Below are 24,658 nucleotides of genomic sequence, written 5' to 3'. Positions count from 1 at the left end.
CATCACCTGTTGAAGGTTGCACCTCCTTCGGTGGTGGTACATGATTGCTCTTGGGGCTTTAGATAAAACCTTGCAAGGTGGATGCTGCTGGGGAGAGTGGACATCTTTCAGAGATAACAGATTATCTCTGAACACTGCAACAAGGATAAAATGTTAATCTCTGCGACAGGTTAATTTCGTAGCTCGTCAGATGGCCTGCAATAAAGTAATGTAATTAACTTTTGTATCTTTTGCATCTGGAAATGTGTGCTGTATTTTATAAATTAAGTTTTCATTGGTTCCCCCTCCCCTTTTGGTTTACAGAAGTACCAGCGATGAGGAGACGTTAGTGCTCCTCGTGAATCTTCAGGACCTGGCTGGTCCTGGATAATCATTCTGGCCTTTTCATAATGCAATTAGTAAAATTAAATAGCCATGGATTTACAAATACTCTTTCTGAGGTACATGAGCAGTGAGAATATGATAGACTAATATTAATAGAAGAAAGCTCTAAGCCAGGATGGACGTGAAAATAGATTCTAAGCCATACATTGTGGGACAACAATCTCGTCTAATAGCTGACTGATTGAGAATGACATTACCTGTTAAGAAAAGACAAACCAACGCTTTATTGACAAGGAAACTGAAGACGCTTTGTCGTGTATTTGCAATGACAGGAAATGTGTAATTTTGCATGGTTTTATTCCTATTTTTTCAAGGAAGTCTTGGGGCTGCACAGTTCAGGGAAGGTTTTTGGTATGCAACAGTGGAGGCTCCAGGAGGGCTGTAAGGAGCTGGTACCTCCGTTGCTGTACAGCATCTGCATCTCCCCCAAGACACAGGTTTTGTCACTGCCACCTACAGATTTGCTTGTCTTGTGTCTCATAGTTGGATTGCTGCTCACCAAGTATATTGTGAACTCAGAAACTTTCCTAAGGCTTACAGTAGTTACCGTAGCGCAATTAAATTTGTGATGTCTGGAAGTCGCCCAGTTGTGTCCCCTTGTTTCTGAACTGCTGTGACCTCCAAGTTGTTTAATCACCAAGGCTTTTTTGTTTTTGTTTTTTTTTCACCTATAAAATGAAAGCAGTGCCCACCTGGCAGGAGTTTGAGGCTTTGCTTAGTGTTCACAAAGGGCTTTGAAAACCTCCTGTGAGAGGTGCTCTGGAAAACCTGTTGACAGATTCGAGGGTTTCTCTGTGCTCTGTACATCTGAGCTGTGGGTCTCAATATCACGGTAGGAAGTTTTAGCCCTTCTTTTATTGTAGTTTGTTATATTCCAAGTCAAAGTTTACTCCTTGCCCACTCATATTCCCTTTTTTCTCTCCCTTCCTCTGCTCCATAACTAAGAGGTTTATCAAAGTGAAGCCAATTCCTGAATCTTCTGCAGTTTGAGTGGTGCAGAGTTTTTTCTTCAGGGCAGGGCCACACAATTTACTTGGTCTTGGCAACCACCAAATCCATTTATGGTTTTTAAATGTAATGAGTGATTGGAAGTGAATTGCTGAACTTTCAGCTCCTGTAAGATGCACCAAGACCTTTCCTGGGTTGTCCCTGCGCTGCAACAGGGCTGTGGTCTGGTGGTGCCCTAGCAGAAAGTTGCAACCTCTATCTGAAAACCCGTCTACTGATTTCACCTGGATAGCAGTGTTTTTCAAGGCACCAACCCTTTGTTTTCCAGACGGCTGTTCCTTTAACATCTTTCCGCTTCTTGTTTCCTCTTCTGCTTTCATTTCTCAATTTGATCTTTTTAGTGGGCTAGATAATTGCATTTACTGCTTATCCTTCCTGCAGAGCACCGTAGTTATAATCTCTTTCACCTGAGAAATGGTTTCCTTTGAACAACCTTGCATCTGGCACAATGTTACAAATGAATTAAATATATATATATATAAAAAAATATCTGTGTGAACGTACATATATATATATGAGTTGTACAGTTTAAGCATACAAAAACTGCATAGCTGCTAGATAGTTATGCATGCAGAACATCAGAGATGGTTTTTGGCTGATTAATTATGCTCAAGTGCACGAAAGTCTTTAATTATATTATCACATGGCTGTTTTTTCAATGCCATCTTATGTATAGAGCTTCCTCAGATCTAAAACACAAATGGGTATTTAAAAGATTTGGAGATTGTGTAATTAAAGACTGGAAATTGCTTGTTTGGTAACCGGACAAGTTCTGCGGTTGGCCATTTGTGCAAGTTTAACTTCCTAGAAAAAATATGTCCTAGAAATTGTTAAAAAGATGCAGAGAGCTGGCTTCTGGATGTTGTTTGTCTCTCTGGGGGAACGGGTCAGGAGCATCTCTGACATTTTCACCTGGGAGCCTTCATGAAGCAGAGCAGAAGCAGAGTGTTTCTTTTCTCCACAGCGTCCAGGAGATGTTCAGATGTCTTATCCTCCCCTGGCCACACACACGCCCCCCCTCGAGATCACTTGTCCCCAGGAGTTGGTTTTCACCTAGTTTTGGAGTACTCCGTGTCTTCTTCTTGTCCGTGCATTTTCCCAGCAGCCCTGTGAAGCAGCAAAGGATACTTTCTAGCTAGTGGTCTGTGGTGTAAGGAGAATTAACCCCGAGGAACATGGAGGAAGGCTGAGCTAGAGCTTTTGGTCATACCCTGACCGGTGATTGTCGTCCCTCGCATCCTGTGAACGTGGGGCGGATGACCAACATGCGTGGAGGCCAGCCATGCAAACCATGGTTGGTTGCCATTTGTCTTCCATGTGATGTTAATAGAGAGATTGCATTACTTCTCACAAAAAAACTCAAGTGCTTGCATATCAATGCATATATATATTATCTTTTTCCCTGCCAAAGTTCTTTTCTGACCTGCTGCTGACGGAGACCTAGCTGGCATGAGGCACTGCAGCGGGCCAGTGCCCTTGGTAAAAGGTTGCTTAGCATGATCCTTTATGCATGGTGTGATAGAAAGTTATGCATACCACTGTAGACGTTTATAGTACTTGGATTGCGTGTTAGTCCAAATAGAGAGTAAGCCTAGGAGCTTTTTGGCCAAGAAGAAACATAAGTGGTAGAAAAAAAACATGTAATGAATTCCTTGGAGACGTTGTGGACTCTGCTGAGGGTGGAAAGCCCTTACAGAGAGATCTGGACAGATTGGAGAGCTGGGCGATCACCAACCGCATGAAGTTTAACAAGAGCAAGTGCCGGGTCCTGCACCTGGGACGGGGCAACCCTGGCTTATATGTACAGACTGGGCGACGAGATGCTGGAGAGCAGCCCCGCAGAGAGGGATCTGGGGGTTGTGGTTGACAGCAAGTTGAGTATGAGCCAGCAGTGTGCCCTGGCAGCCAGGAGAGCCAACCGTATCCTGGGGTGCACCAAGCACGGCATTGCTAGTCGGTCGAGGGAAGTGATTGTCCCGCTCTGCTCTGCACTGGTGCGGCCTCACCTCGAGTACTGTGTGCAGTTCTGGGCACCACAGCACAAAAAGGACGTGAAACTTTTGGAGAGTGTCCAGAGGAGGGCGACGAAGATGGTGAAGGGCCTAGAGGGGAAGACGTATGAGGAGTGGCTGAGGTCACTGGGCCTGTTCAGCCTGGAGAAGAGGAGGCCGAGGGGAGACCTCGTTGTGGTCTACAACTTCCTTGCAAGGGGGAGAGGAGAGGCAGGCACCGAACTCTTCTCTTTAGTCACCAGTGATAGGACCCAAGGGAATGGTGTTAAGCCGAGGCAGGGGAGGTTTAGGCTGAACATCAGGAAGAGGTTCTTCACCGAGAGGGTGGTCGCACACTGGAACAGGCTCCCCAGTGAAGTAGTCACTGCGCCTGCACACACTGTTGGAGTTTAAAAAGCGATTGGACTGTGCACTTAGTCACATGGTCTAAAATTTTGGTAGACCTGTGTGGTGCCAGGAGTTGGACTTGATGATCCTTATGGGTCCCTTCCAACTGGGGATATTCTACGATTCTATGATTCCTTGGTTCAGCTGCACGTGTTCTGCATACAGCAATGTTTCTCTTTGCAAGTCGTGTACTGAATTCGAAAATTAGCCTGATGGAAACAAGGGAGCTAAATTATGGCTTCATCATTAGCTGTCACTCTATTAGATCAGGGGAGAAAAGAAACCAGAAAACCCAAGGTACAAGCACCAGCATCACAGGCGGCAGGACATCAAGTTCTCCCCCAGGCAGGAGTCAGCCTATGCTGTTCGTGTCAGAGCACAGAGATAACAAAAGGATTAAGAGGTGCAAGCAGTTTGCAGCACTGGGAACTCCTGACAGTGTTATAATGAAGGGTGGGTTGATATGGCAGTGAAGTTTTTTGTGCTTTTACACAAGCAAAAATCAAGATGAAGTCATTTGAGTTAACGGAACTGTGCTACTGTCAAACTTGTTGGCCCAGGAGGAGCGTGTTGAAAGCAGTCATGATTGGGGTCTGGAAAAGGATAGTCTGATAAAGCAGAAGGGAATTTGCTGAAATTTTCCCTTGTGGTTTCAAGCAGGTTTTCCTCAAGCAGGTTTCGAGGTGGTTTCCACCCTTGAGGGAGCTGATGTTCCATGAAGCATCATGAAGTGGGGATGTAGGAGGAACTGCTCGAAAAAGCTTAGCAAAGAGTGGCCCCTGTCTCGCCTTGCTTCAGGGCAAATGTCCTTCCTGCACACATGGGGTCTGCTTTTCTGATTGTTTGTCTTGGCCCCTTTTTTCTCTCCCCCCAGAATAACGGTAGCAGCCACATCTGCTTTGTGCAGAAGCAGCATTTGGCATTCCTCGGGTCCATGTTAGGATGGTGTAGGATGAAGAAAATACTTCATGGTGATCTTTTCAGACATGCTGAAATCTGTGCAGTACATTCAGGTTTTTAAGTACTGTCTGATGATTAATTCAGACATTCTGTCTGATGATTAATATTTCGCTGGCAATATTGGTGTGTTGCTTGTGCACCTGGACTGTGTTCAGTATCTGGTGTGCACCACCTCAGCTTCCTGAAGCGGCTTATATCAGGTTGGATTAAGGTACAGGTAACTTCATTTGGGAAATCCGAATTAGCATTTTCAGATAGACCTTTGAGAGAACTGGATTGGCATACTTCCTAAGCTATTTTTTCCATTTAGTTCACATTAGTACAAACAGCTCAATCACCAGGATGACGAATTGCCCAGGAGTGGATAGATCTGAGGGCTGACGACAGAGGACGACAACGGGCCACTCGCCCACTGCTGCTCTATCTCCAGTGAAGTTTCACTCTCAGCCCACGTCCAGGTGGATCAGAAATCCACCCCCACAGCTGCAAATATCAGCAACTATGTCAGAACCAAATTAACAATGTCGAGTTGAAATAACCATTTAGATCCTTCTTTCTTTAAGTTTGGTGAAGCTGAAGCTAAATAGGTAACTGGGATATCCTACGTTATCTAGTAGTTACTTTGAGAAACATTCATGTACAGAATTTTTGTAACTTTTCTCTAACTGTTGACTTGTTTTTGATCTTTGACGTCACTTCAGCTGACATTCATGCAGCTGATATCCACATACAGTAATAGAGCTGGAATATTCTGATGAGCCCATCTCATCCATCTCGTGCAACCAAACTGAACAAACTTCTACCTGTAGCGCTCAAGGCTGATGAACTAAATGGTCTTTAAAAACCTCTGATTATGGAAACCACAACCACCCAAGCTACCTAATTCCAGTGCTTTGTTCTCCTTCCAGCTAATGATCTTTCCTAATGTCTGTTTTTTAAGCCATAGCTGCTTGTCCAACCAGTGTAGGAGTATTCCTCCTCCTTTGCAGCGGCACTGTAGGTGATGTTTGGCATGGTTTGTATTTAGCATCTAAGTGTCTTGCTTATTGCACAGTACAGAGAAATTTGTTGGACAAAAAGTTTGTATTTTACAGAACAGGCACGTTTCATTATGGATGAAGGATGAATCTTGGTACATCCTTCATTTCAAAGGCTGAAGATGCTTCAGAGATGCTGAAGAACACTATGTAGCAGAGGAAAATGAAGGTGTAGTTAGAAACTTTCTTCTTGGTGGTGTGACTTAAGTACCACATATCTGCTGTGCTACTTGGTATGTCACTGAGAAGAGAGGCTCACCCGTCATCCCTTTTGACAACAGCACAGACAGATCTGTCCATCTGAGATGAAATGGGAATGGATATGAGTGTAAATCAGTCTTCCTCTTTTTTTAAGACTGGATGTTCAACAAAAGATTCCTCCAAAGGTCTCAGTGAGTCCAGATATATGTGTTGGAGTTGTGCTTGTTTTTTGTGTTTTTTGTGGTTCATGTTCTGGTTTTTATTTTTTTAACTGGGCCAGAAATAGCATCATAACTGATGTTGCTGTGGTAATGGCACAGCAATGTGTGGAGGTGCCGAAGAAACATTTTTCATTGGAACAACCACAAGGTTTATTTCTTTTTTTTTTCCTCCCCCCTCTAGTAATTGTTTTAATATTATAAGTTGCTATGCTCATTTATCACTGAAATCATTATTAATGAGTGCTGTTTTTCTTTGTCACGTCTCCATGGCAACCGGGTGACATGTTTGAGTAGAATTATCTGTCTCCAGATGGAGATCTTCATTCATAAGATTTGCTTACTGAGAATTTTTCCAGCACATTCAACTTAAAAATTCTTCTTTCATCACCCTTCTAAAGAGTTGTGTCAGAGGTGTTGCTGCTTTCTAGTTTATATCCCGTGATGGTTTTTATGGTGGACGTTATGCTGGAAAATATTTCTGGTTTTAATTTGTGGTTCATTTATGTTGATTTTCTTTTGACTCAATTGGGCTGCATTTCTTCAATGTAGTATTTGTCGTGGCAGCCCTGTAAGCCTGTTCCTCTCCCATTTGAATTATTGCTACTCCACTTTTTTGTATAATAAACCACACACTGGTAGACAGTACTCGATTTTTACTTCTGTACGTGAAAGAAGCATAAAGATTTATTTCCCTTTATACGTGATGTACTACACTCTGAATGATAGTGTCCTAAATTTTTGTTCATGTTCACTGCTTGATGTTTAGTTTTGAACATGAAAGAAGCATAAAGATACTGCATTTTGTCCATTTTAATGTAAAACTGTATTTAGGAAAAAGAAAAAGATATGGCTGGTTAGCAAGATTAAGCAAGGTAAATATGCACAGAACTCTATAATTTCATTTATTGTGAACTTCATACAATTTTAAAGGTCTTGTTCATTGTCAGATTTGATTGAGATCAGGTAGGGCTTAATTAACGTTTCAGGATGTCTCTGGATTGGCTTCTGATCACTCAGACCAACATATCTCAAAATGCTGTATTTACTGTAGCTGAAGTCAAAAAGTAAAAAATCAGAAGGTGAGTTTAGCATCCTTTACTTCTTCAATTGCAGATGCACCCTTACCTGATCAAGCAAAACCTGGTGAGCATTTTTCACAGAATCACAGAATGCTTGAGTTTGGAAGGGACCTTCAGAGATCATCTCGTCCAAACCCCCTGCTCAAGCAGGGTTGCCTAGAGATACAGGATGGCATGCAGGCGGGTTTTGAATATCTCCAAAGAAGGAGACTCCACAACCTCTCTCTCTGGGTAGCCTGTTACAGTGCTCTGTCACCCAAATCGTAAAGTTCTTCCTCATATGGCAATGAAACCTTCTGTGGTTCAATTTATACCCATTACCCCTTGTCCTATGACTGGCCACCACTGAGAAGAAATTGGGCCCATCCACTTTACATTGTCCCCTCAGGTGTTTGTAGAGGCTGATGAGATCCCCTCTCAATCTCCTCTTCTCTAGGCTAAACAGGCCCAGCTCGCTTAGTCTTTCCTCACAGGACAGATGCTTCAATCCCGTAATCATCTTTGTGGCTCTACGATGGATCCTCTCTGGAAGTTCTGCATCCCTCTTGTACTGGGGAGCCCAGGACTGCACACAGTGCTCCAGGTGTGGCCTCACCAGAGCTGAGTAGAGGGAGAGGATCACCTCTCTTGACTTGCTGTCCACACTCCTCCTGATGCAGGCTAGGATCCCATTGTCCTTGGCCACAAGGGCACACTGCTGGCTTATGGTTAACTTGTTGTCCACCAAGACACCCAGGTCCTTTTCCTCAAAGCTGCTCTCCAGCAGGTCAGCCCCCAACCTGAACTGGTGCCTGGGGCTGTTCCTCCCCAGGTGCAGGACCCTGCACTTGCCCTCGTTGAACCTCATGAGGTTCCCCTCCACCCAACTATCCAGCCTGCCCACATCCCTCTGAATGGCCAAATTTTTACTAAATACTGAAGGCAATACTGAAAGTGCTGCCGTTAGGGAAAGCATCAAAGGCCATTTCTCCAACCTGTCTTTTATCTAATTTTCATATTCATTTAAAGCCATTAATGATGTATACCCTGTGACACACTTCTGGGTGCTTTGTCAGTTGCTTAAACGTCCAATCTTTAGCATTTACTCTGCTCTCATCCTGACAGTAACTTCAGAGCAAGAACAGTCTCCTAAATACATCAGGATTCATGGCTTCTGAACACCCCATCTTATATACATATATCTTATGTAGAGAAGATAAATGTAATTGTCACCTGGTCTAAAAGTTTATACGTAGCTCTGTCCTCCTAATAATAATATGATGCAAGACTTGTCTTCTCCAACTGCGTAATTGAATTTTATTGGTCTATTTAGTGTATGTGAAGTAGGGGATGTTGTCCCATCCGCAGTGTTAGGTGTCAGACTCATTTCTTCTCTGTTTCACCAACTAGCGATGTCCCACCTAGCTAAGCCGCTTAGTACCACCTTCTCCTCCTCCTTTGCACCTCTTTGGTTGCCAAAAGACTCATTACAATCAGTGTTAAAGGGCTGGGAGAGTGCAAAATATTGACCAGTCCCCTTTCTTTCAGGGCTTGTTCTGCATTTCCCATGTCAGATCCCTGCTTGAATAGATTTGTGAAGGGCTCATAAAAATGAAGAGGTTTTATCGGTTAGCTTGATCCAGGAAAAAGAAGGAAGTTCAACATGAACATGAAGGACGAAGCTTCTGTCAGTGAGCTCTATAAATGCCAAAGGGAGACCTGCAAGCAAAATTTAGTGTTTCTCATCAGATAGCAGGAAGGTTTCAGATATAGACGTCAGCATTTTAGCTGGGGTTCAGGCAGTTCTGGCATTGAAGCAGCCTAGTTCAAAGGCCATTGGAGTTAATTAGAGATGGGTATTTTCATAGAATCATTAAAGTTGGAAAAGACCTCCAAGATCATCTGGTCCAACCGTCCCCCTGCCACCAATATCACTCACTAAACCATGTCCCTAAACATTTTTCCTTGGTGAATTGGGTGGTTTGGCAAGTGGATGTTTCTAGCAGTCCCTCACCATACCTAGGAAGCTGTAGGGTTTATAGTCAGCTGGATAGTCCTCCTTTTTCTTTCACTGGCAGTATAATTACTTAGCTGTTTTTTCCCTTTGAAAGTGGAATCATAGCTATTTATACCTACCTCCAACAAGTGACTACTCAGTATGAGAAAATGATGCCAATATATTGTATTTATGCTCACTATTTTGAGGAAAATATTTTGCCTGTGATAGGAAATTACGATAGCTTATGAGTAATGATACTGCTTCAAACTTAACATTGCTGATCATTTCATGTGTTCGTGATGCAGCACTTGTTCATGGTCCTGGCCTTGCTTCTTGCGTTATTCCTGAAGTTAAGTTGATCGCTTGCTTTCTGCAGGCCGCTGTTGTGTTTGCCTGTCATTGGTGCGTGCACCTCTCTCTCAAAACTCGTGGGTTTGATGGTGTTGCTAGCTGCTTGGCGCTCCTGCCTGTTAATCATTTATTTAGGCACTGAGGTATAAGTGTTGGACATTCAGCCTGCCGCTTCCTTCATGTGCCTCATCCTTCCAGAGGTTGCATTTTGGCTTTTAAGGTAGGTTGTCAGCTTAGATTTTGGCAAATTTACATTGCTTTTGGAGATACGGGTAGAGATTTCTAATGCCCCAATCCATACTACGTAGTAGAGCTATGGCATTAAGTTCGTAAGACACTTTCTATTAAAAGACTAACTTTACTAATGTTCACAGAGGCAGGTGTCTTCCACTTTGACCTCCTGATTATTTTTAGTTGTACTGGGGCTTGGAGCAACCTGGTCTAGTGGGAGATGTCCCTGCCCATGGCAGGGGGTTGGAACCAGATGGTCTGTAAGGTCCCTTCCAACCCAAGCCAGTCTGTGATCCTCCTAACGGGAAGGCAGATTTCTCTGAAGTAAGACTTCCTAGCTGACATGTTTTTTTCAAGTTATCCCAAAAAATGTAATGAAAAATGACTTATTTTTGGAAGCTTTCTTGCTGCTGAGTGTGTCAGGCCTTAATTGTACCAGGCATATGCACTTCTCCTGCCGGTCCCAAGGAAGGAGGAAGAGTCACGCTGTCTGCACTGCACCACACGGATAATTGAGTAGCTGTTGTATTGATAAGTAAAGTACTGGGGAAAAACACTTTTACTGACTAACGCTGTTAGTCAGCTGTGGAAATTATACAAGAAATTCTTTAAATGTCCTGTGTCTACCTCATAATCCTCCCCCTTGCCTGGCCTAACTTTGTCCACAGTTTCTCTAACATCTGGCCTCTTTACAAGCCCGAGACGATTCAGGAAGTTCTGTGCTGAAGAACTTCATTAGCCCATTAAAAGCAGCCTGGATTTGTAAGTAGCAATACTGCAATAATTACAAGAGTGTGGCCAAGATGGTGGGGATGAATATTTGGAGGCCAGGTTGCAGCATGCCTGCTGCTCAGGTACCTGAACAGCAGTGCCCCTCGGGACTGGTGGCAGTCAGCTAGAGAAGAAATCCAGAATTAGCTGCCAGCCAGAGCTTCCTTCCCACCTTACCTCCATCCTACAGAACTGCATCAAATTTTCATACAAAAAGCTGATTATACCAGTTATCAAACGTGGCCTCATCGGTGCCCTTGCTGCGTGCACCAAGAAAGAACGTGCTTCATGTGGCCCCATACGTGCAGTCTGCACAGGGTGGTCTGCTGCCCAGCAGGCGCTCAGTGTTCGGTTGCAGTAAGTCACTTGGGACAGGCAGGAGACACCTCGCAGAAGTTATTTTTGCCCCTGAACATCAGGACCTCCGTGCCTTGCTTATTCTTTACAAGGCTGGGTTGCTCGTTCCTCTCAGCATGTCTTTTTGAGTTGATGTGGACGAGCCGCAGGTTGTGCAAACTTCCTTCGTTCCATTTTCTCTGTCTCATCTGTTCCCGTATTCAAATCCATAAATGCCACTGTGGGAGCTGTGTGCTTTTTCTACGTGTGGGTTTCATTGCTAATCACAACAGAGATCGCTGAAGGAGTGAGGAGAATATAAGTTAGATATTGCAGTCAATCAAGGACTTCTAATTCTCGGGCTTTATTGTGTTCAGCCTTTTAGGTTTCATGAATTGTCATCTCCTGACTACCTAAATTCCATTTAAAAAAAAGAAAAAAAGTTCAGCAAACAAGTTCACATTTACCAATCTAATGATTCTTAATTCTTAGTTAATATTCTTCTAATATGTTTTAAGTTCTTGCATCTGTTTTGAGTCTCTGCATCTGAGTTGCTACTATTTGATAAATGTGCAATTTTATTTAAACTCTGTAATAATCTTAAAAAAATAGATATGTACTAGGCCAAATGCAGCTTTTATCTTTAAAAAAATAAAAAAATAAATAAAAAGGCTTATATAACGTCTACTACCTAATTAATAGTTTCCTCAAAACGAGCTTCCTTCTAAATTATTTCATTTTTTTGTTTGTTTATTTAAATACAATAGACCCAGGAAAATCCATTTGTGTTTTGTTTTTCCCTTAGCAAGTAAGATAAATTGCTTGAAAACCCAAAGAAAAATAATTAAGTTTGGATGGTTTCTTTTCATTTGCCCAGGTTTCACCTTTTATTCCCCGTGCATTCTCATTTCATTTTGCATTAATATGTTTACATATGGTAAAATGCCAGTTTCCTTTCTGCATAGTATATCCTGGTGGGAGGAATGGGGCTCCAGAGCTCTGGACGTCTTTCCTATGGGCTCGCTTGCTCCAGAGGTAACCGGAGCAAAAAGCTGTCAGAGCAGCTGAGAAACAGCGCTGTTGGTGCAGCATGCTCGAGGCTCGAGGGAAAGGAAGAGAAGAATTTCTTTTCCCCAAATCCTTGGGAATTTGGGAATGTCATGTCCTACTAAAGAAAAACCCATTGTTCCAGCTTTGAGTGATGCTGTTTGCATCCTATGGCATAGCATCCATACGTAAAATAGCATTACAGGACTGACACCAGAGCTGGAATTCACTATTTGAAAAGCTGCAATGTCTAGCTGATAAATAGTAAGGGCAAGCGGGGAGTCTTACTTTTCTTATTCCTTATTTTCATGCTGGATTTCTCTCTGGGTAACGTTCACGTGCAGAAGAAATGGTTGTGGTGGGGAGTGGGGAGACGAGGATGGTCAGCATGCTGCCTCTTCTCCAGAAATCCTCGTGTGACTGGCACTGGGTACCTTTTGCTTTAACTCTATTAAAATAGTGCAGGAAAAAGAATGAAAAAAGATGCTGTGTTTGGGGGTGTTTTTTTCTTTTTTTTTCCAGATTATAACCTATTTTTTAAATTGCCTTCATCAGCGTTGCTTGATTTATCAATGCAAAGAACATACGTGAGCAGCCTCCTCTGCGTAGTCACTACCATACATTGCTTGCTTGCCCACTGATAGTAAAAAACTAGGGAGGCTGCAGTAGCAGAGAGTTTGCTTGTATTAAGACATATTATACAGAAAACTAGGGAGGTTGAAAAGAGTTTGTCCTGCCATATTCCCAGTACCCGCTGTTCACAGTACCGAGGCTATTCCAGCCGAGAGAGCTGCCCACCCATTTCCGGAGGCTAGAACAACTTTCTTGGTATCAGTCCCATTTAAGCCTTTGAAACTGTATACCTGTGGTTTTTTGTTGCCTTGTTGAATTAGGGTCTTTTCTAGTCAGCTGTTTTGGGTTTAGTTTCTTTTTTTTATTTTTTATTTTTCCCCAGCTGCTGAACTACACTGGTTCAAAACTTTTTTTTTTCTTTTTTTTTTTTTCTTGGTGCTCAGATGAGTATAGGATCAAACCAGTGGAAGAGGTCAAATACATGAAAAATGGGGGAGAAGATGATCAGAAAATAGCAGCCAGGAACCAAGAAAACTTGGTAAGGATTGAACTTATCACTTCTTTAATGAAATAACATGGCTCTGCTTTTGTAATGAAATATGCAACATGCAGCACATTGAGACTGCAGCTTACACACAGCAAGAGGATTTTCCTGAAAATGTCATACCTGTCTGTGAAGCTCACATAGACAGCGCGAAATACTACTTTTTCTCATGCTTGTCTTTCTGAATTAGGCTCTACTTGATCTTGGAGGGAGTGCTTCCAAGATTATACTCACCTCCTTTGCAGATATAAATATACCCGGTTTGAAATGTCTGTGTCTATATTGCAAACGAGCTGGTAGTAAAACAGCAGTGCCCTGCCGTTAATAAAATGACCTACTTAAGTAGATATTATTTGCTCTGTGCCTCGTGGTTTTACATATTTTAAAATTCACAGTTCACGATAGCAAAAGCAATATATTCATAACAGAGCAGTCACAAAAATCATTTTGCACATTTTGTGTCTTCCCTGACTTGAGCAACTTGCTGGCTCACAGTTCTGCTGTCAGGGAGGAAATCTCAGGTAAACTCAGTGCAGCTAGAAATAGCTGGGGTGCTGTTGAGGTGGCTCAAATTGTGGCTGAGTCACGTGAAAGGACTTCTGAGAAACGCCACCTCTATTCTAAAACTGGAGGAATGTAGATTTTGTAATTGGTTAGCTGGGGCTTCACCCAGTTTAATTTTTTGAGGACACTTCACAGTGATAATAGTTGTGTGTGAAGTTTCAGATCTGGTTCCCCTCACTCATCACAACTTTCTTCATATAGGATTGTTTTTCTTCCTCCCCCTGTCAGTAGGACCAAAGGGGGAATGTAATTAGCAACCACTGAACATAATTCAGTGGACCTATGACCATTATCACCAGCTCAAGATTAGCTTTTGCTATGACTGGGCAGTTGTACAAAAATCCACCATGAATTTGTCTTTTGTTGAAGGTGTGTGGAGGAGCGTAATAGAGCTGCGGGCAACCTGGATGTGCTTTCCTTCCCTCTTCTAGATGCAGGTGCCTGCAGTACAAAACAACCACACATGCCTTCCTGCTCTAAACAGCAGAGTTTACTTGCTGTGTGCTGTCCCAGCCTAGGTGCTGGAGCGAAGGTTGGGCAGCACACAGCGCCGTTTCTGCTTTGCTTTCCATGTGCCTTGGCTACTTGCAGTTTTGCATTGTTGATGCTCCAGTGAGGACACACCTTCAGCTTGGAGCAGGATGCTGGGGATATTTTAGTGAAACACTGCTGAGAACATCGCCTTTTCTAGCAGCATCCGCAGTGCCCTCAGCATTACTGCAGTTTAAGCATGTTTGTTTTGAACTGGGAGAAGTGGGACTGCAAGAATTTTTGCTCGTTTTAGAGACCCCAGTGCTTTGTTGGTAAACAGGAGAGAAAAAAAAAAAGAAAAAAAAAAAAGGAAAAATGATCACAATACATATTTTTGATAAAAGTAGAAGAAGCCTAGCGATTTAATTTTTCTTTTTCTTTTTTCTTTTTTCTTTTTTTTTTTTTACTTTCTGCTGCACTTAGAGTACTGGCAGAAGGTAAAATGCCACTTGCATGAGAACCAGGAAGAGTTCGGGAAAGCATAGGTCTGCTGAAGTGACACAGCAGATACAGATATTTTGCACTTTGATTGGTTTCTGCATTCTTGCAGCACTTAAGTGTTAGTCTGATTCAATTTAGCAAGAGACATTGCTACAGCACAGTGCTTATTGTTTTATTATTGATGGGTCATGCTTGATGGGAGCAGGGGGTTGGTGGAAAGTATAACTTAATGTAGGGCTGGAGGGCTAATATAGCTCTCTTGTCTGTCATATCTGTTGGGAGAAAAAGCAACAGTAATGCAAGAAAGCCTTCAATCAGACTGCTTGTATATACTTTAAAACAAAAACCCTCTTGCACGCCAAAAAGACTTTATTTTCCTTTTCCTCATCTTACTATAGGGAGATTACACTGGCTGTAAATGTATGCAGCTTAATCCTGGGAATTGTCAGGTCCTCGTCATTCCTGGATTTTTAAGTGGGTTTCACTGCTCGAGTTCTCCCAAGTAAGCACGTTTAGCTCACTGCTTAGAGGATGGGTTAAGCTACCCATCACTCAGGCTTTACTTTTCTTAACGTGAAAAGTTGGCAAGCACTTACATAATCCTGTCTTCTCATCAGACATTTCCAGGCAACAGAAATTGTCAGAACAAGAAAAGGCGGTGGGAGAATCATCCAGCCCTTTTCCCTCCTCCCTCGTTCCTTAATCCCAAGTTTTGTTTATTGTCGCAGGGCTGCTAATTCACATCTCCTTCAAAGATGGGGCCAGGATGAAATGCATAACCCACATGTCGTTACAGTCTTCAGTCGGTTCCCTGGGAACTGCTTCTCTCAGGGTTATCGTACCCTCTGGTACTTTGTCCTTGAATGTCCTTGAATCCGAATGTTATTCAGATGACAGCAAATTTTTGGCCCTGTTACAAGCATGTCTCAGAATTACCAATCCTTTTTGAAGTGTTTTAAAGGCTGGCTTGAAAAAAAAAATCTGTGCTTAGGTGAAAATAAAACTGCTTCCCTTACACCTGAGGCTCTTTGGTGAGGTGCTGTCCCGTGGGGAGCTGGCACCGCTGTGGGTATCGCTGGGAGAGATGAAGCCCCATCACTGGTCGCTGTCTTCTCAGCGTCCACCTGAGGTTAATCAGGGCTCAAAACTGGCGCAACGCTGACACTAAAGCAGAAATACTCCAAAAACATACCGACAGCAGGAATGGCTGTGCTAGGGCTGTGTGCCAGGCGAAGCAGAAGATGCTCCATGTGAAGAAATTCTCTGGCAGACTGAAAGGCCTCATGGAATTTTAATGTAGGCTCTTGGCAGAAGAAAAACTAAAAGAATAAGAAAAGCCAAGCTTGTTTCAGATTCTGTCAAATAATGATTCACTGCTTTACGCAGGTTGGTTTTGCTGTTCTGTGCTTGCTGTCAGATGTTTCAGCTCCTGGTTTTAGTCCTGGTGTCTCTAGACGCAGGAGGGCTGCCCGTGGTGCTTCAAGGGGCCAAGGACCACTGGGGCCAGGGGACGGTGGCTGTCTCTTCGCTTGCCAGAGTTAAGCTCCAGCTCCAGCATCTTCCCTGACCTGCATGCATTTCCCCCCTGGGAGCCCCGATAGGTTGCTTATGCAGTACTGAAAAGGGTTGCAGGCTTTTAGGATCACTATAATCCAAACCGAAGGGTTTTACCAGCTGATGAGTGTCTTGTCTTACTCAGCAGAACCAGGGTGGTTTTTTTTTGTTTTTGTTTTTGTTTTTTTTTTGTTTTGTTTTTTTTTGCTTTACCAGCAAGCAAAAGCTGATCATGGCTAGTAACATACATCACATGCCTGGGCGAAGAACACTTTGAAGAAAAACACTTTGAAGAACTAAAATGCAAAAAATCAGTAATATTAATATTTTAAAAGGCTCAATCTATTCTAAAAGATACCTGCTACAAGCAGGAATAAGTAATAAATTTTTACCTTCTCTAAAGACCTATTAATTTTTGTTTAGAAGGGACTTACTGTTTAGCTCTTCAACGTCATGTTAAATATACAAAGCACAATCACAATAGCCTATTTAACATTCATCACAGGACTAATTTCATTGTCCTCATTTCCATCCCCTCAGAACACTGTTGGTTTTCCACTGTAAAATCTTATTGCCGAAAAAGGTAAGATAAGGTGTGTTGTATTCATGCCGTGCTGGAAACTCGATGAGCTGTATCAGTTTTCCTTTGAGATGGTTTGCAATAGTACAGATGCCTCTGAAAAATTAAAATATAACATTTTTTTGTTAAATGGTTAACTAAATATTTATTCACAGAATCACAGAATCATCTAGGTTGGAAGAGACCTCCAAGATCACCTAGTCCAACCTCTGACCTAACACTAACAAGTCCTCCATATCACTAAGCTCTGCATCTAAACGTCTTTTAAAGACCTTCAGGGATGCCCACTTCCCTGGGCAGCCTATTCCAATGCCTAACAACCATTTTAGTAAAGAACTGTATTGTAGCTCAGTTCTTGGATGTCTTTGTAACTTTTACTAATGGAAATCATTTTCTGGTCTGCAATGCTGCAAAAGGCTACCTATTGGAATTTTTATGCTTTGTTATCCAAACCCTCAAAACAGTTGGGCATAATCCTCTGTTTCGTCCTGGAGCTCAGTAGTGAAATTGCATGTTGGAGCTTGAGATGAATTCCTGCTGGAGCTGAAAGAAAATTACCTCTTTGTGTTTTTCTTGCTATCTCTCACTCCGCCTTTAATAATATGAACAATATTTTGTGTTTTCTTTTCCAATAAGTATAAATTTCCACTCCACTTACCTGCAAATGTCATTTTTGTCAGCTTTGCGTGCACTGTTATTTCCTATGTCTCAAGCTTCTCCAACCAGCTGCTGTTCTGCATTTATCATTCAGCTTGGTAGTACTTAATATTGCACAACCTCAGTAGCCATCGTTTTGTATTCAGCAGCGGTTGTCATTTTCTGCAGTGGTACATTAGAAGTAGACAGTAGTAACCGATAGATGAAGTGTATGAAATTAAAAGCCTGGCAGAAAGGGATTAATGAAGCAACTTTAATAACTATATAAAATGTAACACATGAAATACTGTGTCTAATATCAATATTTAAATAGATATGCAAAATATATATTATAGATCCATCAGTCAGATAAACATTTTGTGATGTTTGATGCAAATCTGGACAGATGCTTGAATTTCTGATTGATTTAGGAAAATATCTTTTTAATTCTATTGCCAAGACCACCGGTCTATATACGTAAAAGAAAGAAGCCAACCATGACTCGCTGTGGTTAAATTTACTGGGGATATTTCTGGTGTTTTCCTTTCTGCAAAAGTAAAATACCACAAATAGCTCTGGAAATTTAAGCGTGGTAATCCAATTAATTTAGTATTTTAAAGTGTTTAAATCCACTGCTGCTTATTGTTTCTAGATAAGCTCTGAATTGCTGTGTTTTAAAAGTCTAAGTGTGTATGTTAATCACGGTGCTGTTTTAGTACATTGGTAAAGAGCTTTGTAGAAATGAAAGTTAGTATCATATTAATGTATACTGTAGTATTAAGATTTCAAGCTGTAAGTTCCCTAATTATTTATTTTAAACCACTTTACAACAAGAGCAGTTCAAAGTACACTATTTCAGGGTGGAATTTGCTCACACTCTGCCTGCCAGGGGAAGGAAACCAGAAATGCCCAGGACCATAGCCCTCCATCCTTAGCAAGAAGAGGATTTTTTGTTTGTTTGTTTTTAAATTTCATCTGCCCTGAAGAGTTAGGCCCTGTGTTCAGCCCCAGGTTACTTGGCTACAGGAGACCCCGTCGTTCTGCGCTGGTGAAGGCAGTTGCATGGGCTTGGTTCATTGTCTGCTGCCAGGGATGGATTCTCGGTGTCTGTCTGCCCGGACAGGCGAGGCTGCTAACCGCTCTGCCTCTTGCTGCCCTATTTTCCCTTCTCCTGTTTGCAGATGTAAAGCCTCAGTTCAACAAAACTCCTGAAGTTGTTCGTGGCTATTGAGTTGAGACCTGGGCAGGGAGTGAACTGCAAAAGCAGACTGCAAAGTACAGCTTGGGTTGTTCTGGGGGGGGGAATGAAATTTTATCATTATTTTTTTGGTTCCTGAGGCATAATAATAATAAAAGTGGGTAGTGCTGGATGACTTGGTAACATGGCAGGGTTGCTCACAGGCTGCTATACCACTCACCCTTGCTTTGTCAGCATCTCCTATATCCTGGGAGCTGGAAAAGAGAGCAGGGAAGTTGTGGGGTACAAAACAGGGCTACTCCTCTCCCCCTCTCCCCCCCCCCCCCCCCGTTTTCCCACAAGTAGAGACATCCACTTTGCCTGGCTGCTGCTGCAGCCAAATCCTCCTATCCCAAGGGAGGTCTGCGCAAACAGGTCAAGCAGGCTGCTCGGAGATGCTCCCATCTGGACTCTTCCTGCCTTGAGTTTAAGGAAAAAAACACAGAACAAAAGAAGCTGCTACAAAATAAGTAAATGAAAGGCACGGATTAAAATTTAAAAGTCACTAAATGACGGAGTGATGAGCATAAATCCAAGCTCCTTTCTGCTGTAGGTGGCAGGGTTCACACTAGGATAAAGGAGGCAGCATCCGCCAAGCAAAGTGTCCTTTCCTCCAGGCAGAGCCGCTCACAGCAGTACCTGGACAAAGCAAGTGATGTGCACCACCAAGCAAGAGGAATTTTCCTTTTCACTTTTATGAGGTGATACCCCCTAAATTCCTGTGGGAGTACATAGTTGCTTATTGGATATGTTTTTCTGCAGTCTTCATTGGTAGAGTCTGGACTGGGGCATTTTGTGCTGCACGTGCTCCCAGTCTGCCTTCTGTTTTCCCCAGGGAAATTAAAATCTTGAAATCACCCTTCAGACTTTTTCAGAGTTTGAAACTCTAAATGAGTGCTGCACTATTGGTACTAAAGAAGAAAGTAATTACACATTTCAATTTTAATGAGTCAGCCTCTCCCAATATTTCTGGAAGAAATACATTTGAAGCTGATTTAGAAGTGCACAGAAAGGATATTGTTACTAGAGTCTGTTATTTTAAACACCATGCAATTAGCTTTTTTCCATAATGCTTATTTCAGTTAAAATTTGCAGTGATATCCTTCAAAGAATGGTTTCTCATAATGAATTTATGTCACTTAGCGCATTTCACTTATGGGTCACTGCGTATTATATAGAGATCAAAGTTAAGTGATTGCACTAAGTATTAATATTCTTTTTCCTCTGGATCCCATAACAAATTTGATGTAAGAAGTATTAATTTTTCCTCTAATACCTAACTTCTGAAAATCTAGAAAGCAAGTGGATACTATTAATATTTTAGCAAGTCAGAAATAATATAAAAGCTAAATATGATCCGAATATGTTGTTTCAGACTAGTCTATTTCAGTCTTCACCCTCCAGTAAGTAAACCTGCAGAGTGCTCTGTTGAGAGGTAGAATGAAACATATTCAGAATGTGATTTTAAAGTAGAAAGCTTAAAAAATGTAATGGTATTTCTTTCTAAGCATATTAAAATAACAGTGTCCAGAAGCAACATGTAATTGCAGTCTTACTGATGTTTGCCAGGAAGAAAAATGTGTTAGTCAAGGTCTAATGCCCAAGTGTATGTTTTGCTCTAGCTGGGTCAAATATAAATCTCCAGCTCTATGTGATCCATACGCCATTATTTCCTGCAGCGTTTTCCATAGCCATTCGAAAATAAAGTAGTTAAAAAATAAATAAAGACTGCAACAGAAACCAAACAACTAATGGCTACGATCCACTTCATATTTTCAGCATTTCAGACCACTCTAGTTCAAACATCTAGGTAAGAAGAGAGGAAATACTTACCTAGTGAAACTTTTATCTCCTTTTTATTTTATAATGCCTTGGAATACAAAAATCGCTTGTGAAAGGCTTGTTCTAAACACAAGCAGTCTGGGTGCCCAAGCTGCCCTGGCCATTATGTGCAGCCTTGGGCAGGTGTCAGGAAGGAGCACGGTTTCAGGACCAGCTGTGGAGGGGTGTGAATAGAAACATTCACATTAGTTGCGGGAGTTGATCATTTTCTATATGGGTTGTGTTTTTCCATATTTGTATTATTTCAGTGGGTGGGTTCCTGCCAAGGATGGGTTTTTCTGCTCTGGGGAAGCCGATGCCTTTGCGAGGGCAGATGGGCGCAGAGCTGTTTGCCGGCCGGAGCAATTGGCTGCGCTCATCAGAAGTCATCTTGGCCAAGGAAGCCCCTTCTCGTGGGAGTCTGACCTGGGAGCTCAGCTGAAGGGCTGAAGAGCTGCAGCTCTTTGGCTGAAACACGTCCGTGTGGATGACCACCTTGTCCAGAACTTGTAAACATCAGTGCCTGAAGCCCAAACTGGATGTCTGCTGCGGTGAGCTCTGGCAGCGGCAGCAAGTGGGCACGGTGACATTTATCTGTAGCCTGGAGCATCCTAGCCCACCAGCAACACCAAGGATGTGACTGTTTCTCCTGTCCTTTCATTATCGTTATCCTTGTGCTGGAGATAATCTACTGTATCAAGGCTGTGGATGTGGCTTGTATGTTTTGGACACAAAATTTCAAAGATAATCTCCAGGAGGAGGTGTAGAAATGCATACTGCTCTCTGCAAGAGCTTACTGTGCACTTTGCGGCAAGCCTGCCTGCGTCACAGTGCTGCCAACACCAGCCATTTGGAGATGAGTCAGCTGACCAAAATATATAGATTATATATGAAGTTTGCTATTTAAAAGCATCATACAAAACTCTGGAAGCCTTTGGTTCCAGTGTGTCTTCCATGATCATAACAGCTAACGCCCCTTTTTTTCTGTTTTTTGGTGTTGTTTTTTTTTAGAGCTGAGGTTCTTTTTCTTTGAAAGCTTGGGAGTCTCTAAACATAACTTGAAGAACTGAAGCTTTAAGAGAGTTGAGCAATAAGATTTTGAAAGCTGTCAGCAATAGAAGTTCTCCACATCCTCTGTTTTGGTACTAGTTTTTCAGTGATTGCCTGGTAAACATTAATTGCTAATTCTGCTGTTCTGGAACAGAAGGTAAGACAAGACCAGGCAGAAACAAACACAGAGAAATGCCTGAAATCATAAAAAGTCACTAGTGGAGAATAAAGCTGGCAAGTCCAGGCACTGAGGCAATGTTAGCAGCTGTGCCTTCTGCTAGCCCGAGACACACGGGACATTCGCAGTTAGGTGTTAGGCAGGTTTGCTCAAACTTCCTGTTCAGGCATAGCACCCCTTCAGTTGAGGCAGTTGTGGAAGAAAATATAGGCCCAGGATCTCTGTATCTGGTGAGATGCTGATTTAATGCTGTTTAAATACATGGAGACAATGGGGAAATATACACATCGATGCTTCATTAGGTACTTAACCATGCAACTTTAGTAATCTGTACATTTTAGTTTGAACACCATACCACACCCCCTGAAAAGAAAGTTTCAGGTGGCTGGGAGATGGCATGGGCTTTTTAGACTCAAACTTGAAATTGAATATATTAATTTTGCTTTGAAGCAAAAATGTCCACTTTTGACTTTTGACAGAGCTTTCCTTCTCTCTGTGTTTTTCCTCCTTTTACTTTTATCCTGTGTTTCTCTGACTAGTGTCATCGCCTGGATCTTCTGGCCTGGAATGCATCTTTAAAGTATTTTCCAGTAGGTGGGAGCTCAGGTTGTTCACACTGAATTATGATGGCTTCACAGAGATACTGAGCTCAAATTTAAAGGCGAGGACGGACCATCGCGAAAGGATGGGATTTGTTTGTGTTTTTAGAGAAGAGATTGCTTATGCTGTCTTCTGAGGTTGATGACAGCTAGTTTTATCTGAAACACAGTGAAGCAGATGACACTTGACAGCTCTCTAGTGTGAAGTGGACCTCACATCCCTGTTAGATGTCTCTCTTGGGAAGAATTTAATGCATCTTCTTGAGTCGCAGGCAAGAACTGTGGTGTCTTCTGGGTCCGGCAGAGCTGCTGGGGTAAGTGCGGTCCAGAGCTCCAAAGAGTCCCTCTGCAGCCTTCAGCTTACCTGCTGGCAGTGGTTGAGCAGAAGCACCCTTCCCGTAAGCAGCAAGGCACCCTGAGGTAGAAGGATGGCGTGTGATTACGGGATGTGCACCGTAACAGTCATGGGTAGGAACATGTGAGGGTTTCATCCAGCAAAGGTAGCATGCCACGAGTCAGTGTTGTATTGAGCGGTAAATCTGTACAGCGTAGCCAACCACACTCGTCCTCTTGTGGGCCTTGAACACCAGTTTTGTTGTGGTGCTTTTGACATCGCTGAGAGCCTGTTTGCCTGCACCCATCAGGGACGGGGCTGTTCTCAGGTGTCCGTGCTCGGCTTCTCCCTTGGGGTGGCCCTGCTGGCCCTAGCAGTGTAGAGCCGTCAGCCAGGCAGGTCGGAGCTTTTGTCACTAACCGTATGTTACAGCGATGAGATCCATAATCTAGAGAGCAGTTATTTGGAAAAAAAATATCTAACATCTTTTTTTCAAATGAGCATTTTCAGTTTTGAATTTGTGCTTTCTGTAACAATGCCGTTGCTCCTGTGTTAAGAGACTAGAAGGTCCCCATCCGCTTTGCACCATGATAGTTTTGAAACACTTGTGTTTTGTCTCCTTTTTTAGGAAAATGATGCAAGTGTTTTCCCATATCCAGTCCACACGAGACTTCCTTCATCACCCAAATTATTTTTGGTTTGTTCCCTTTCCACTCTTCTGGATTATTTAGTAAGAAAAGCAGTCTACAGTAGAAGATCCAAGAGTGAGGAGTGCTTGCAGGAATAGAAATTGTAGCAGGAGAACACTAATTATTTAACTAATCTTCAAAAAGATAATGGCTATTGCACTGAATGAGAATGAACTGATATTGTGTATATTTTAAACATTCACAGCTTTTGCCACTGAGAGAGCAAGCTTTTCCACTGTACCTGACAGGCAAATGTACGCTCACGCTGAGCAGGCACATTTTTCACTGCTTCAGCCATTGTTTTATGTTGTCTTGCTTGATATTTTGGTTGTGCTCCATCATGATATGTGAGTGACATTGGTAAATCTTTAAAATCTAAATAGGAGTTTTGCAGAGGAGAAACTAATGGTATTTTAGATTAAATCATTTAAAACCATAGTGGACATTTTTTAGTGTTGGGTAGGGAGTTTTCTTGTATTCTTTGACAGTAACGTGGAGACCATGCAGATAATGGCCTGCCCAGGCATTTTGTCAGCATGGGCTTGCTGCAATGGTGCTGCAGTGGAGGGGTGTTTGCGCCAACAGTGGGCAGAAAACACCCTGATTTAATGATGCCTCCTCTACAGAAAGTGAAGGGGAACTGGAGAGAGCTGCTGGGGAAGCTCGTTAGCTGTATGACATCGCTCCGGTTAGCTTTAGGTCTTTCACCGTAATTACTGCATGCCTGGGCTGACACTGTGGCAAGTCCAGGTCTCCCTGAAACTGGGAGTGAAATAGTAACTCGCTCCCCCGACTGCAGCAGGAACACAGTGCTTTTTGGGGCCACAGGGAAGGAAAAAACGTTCCTCAACCTGCTTCGGTCCGCCCCATGCTCAGGGTTTGCTCAAAGCTGTGCTGATGCTCACGCTGAGACCGTCCCCGTGGAGGCTGCTGGGGCTGCATGAAGCCTCAGGTGGAGGGTTGGGGAGCAGGGAATGGGGAGGAGGGGGTTTGCGAAGGGGGAATTTTCAGCCTTCCGTGGCCGAAGGTGTGGGCTTGTGGTCCTCTTTTCATGGGACTGGCACCGGTCTCCTCGCTGCCGGCACCAGTTGGAGCAAAACTTCCTGTGTCAGGTCTCAGTCTCAAGTCGAACTATGAATGCTTCAGCCACACCTGAGAATTAAATGAAGAGCGTCTCCATCTGTACCATACCATGCATGCTTATACTAGCAATGGAAGGGGATCAGCCTGATTTTTTCACTAGTTACGCTTTTTACCTTCAGTTTCACCCCTTTGCTTTTGTGGGTAACCAAACCAAGCTAGTTGTACTGCTGCTGGGGCGCAG

The 24,658-nt window shown here is 42.8% G+C and overlaps 1 protein-coding gene across 1 annotated transcript in view; it reads left to right on the top strand.

The window, feature by feature from the left end:
- The window catches only part of C8H1orf21 (chromosome 8 C1orf21 homolog), a 106,021-nt gene that overhangs the window by 48,839 nt on the left and 32,524 nt on the right, over nucleotides 1-24,658 (top strand). The window contains exon 3 of the mRNA XM_067001485.1: nucleotides 13,020-13,114. Within this exon, the coding sequence (XP_066857586.1) occupies nucleotides 13,020-13,114 (95 nt within the window). The remainder of the gene's footprint in view (nucleotides 1-13,019; nucleotides 13,115-24,658) is intronic.

The sequence above is a fragment of the Anser cygnoides genome, chromosome 8 (assembly GCF_040182565.1).
Source record: "Anser cygnoides isolate HZ-2024a breed goose chromosome 8, Taihu_goose_T2T_genome, whole genome shotgun sequence".
NCBI classification, from domain to species: domain Eukaryota; kingdom Metazoa; phylum Chordata; class Aves; order Anseriformes; family Anatidae; genus Anser; species Anser cygnoides.
The sequence above is the reverse complement of the archived record's forward strand: the minus strand, read 5'-3'. Positions and strand labels throughout refer to the sequence as shown.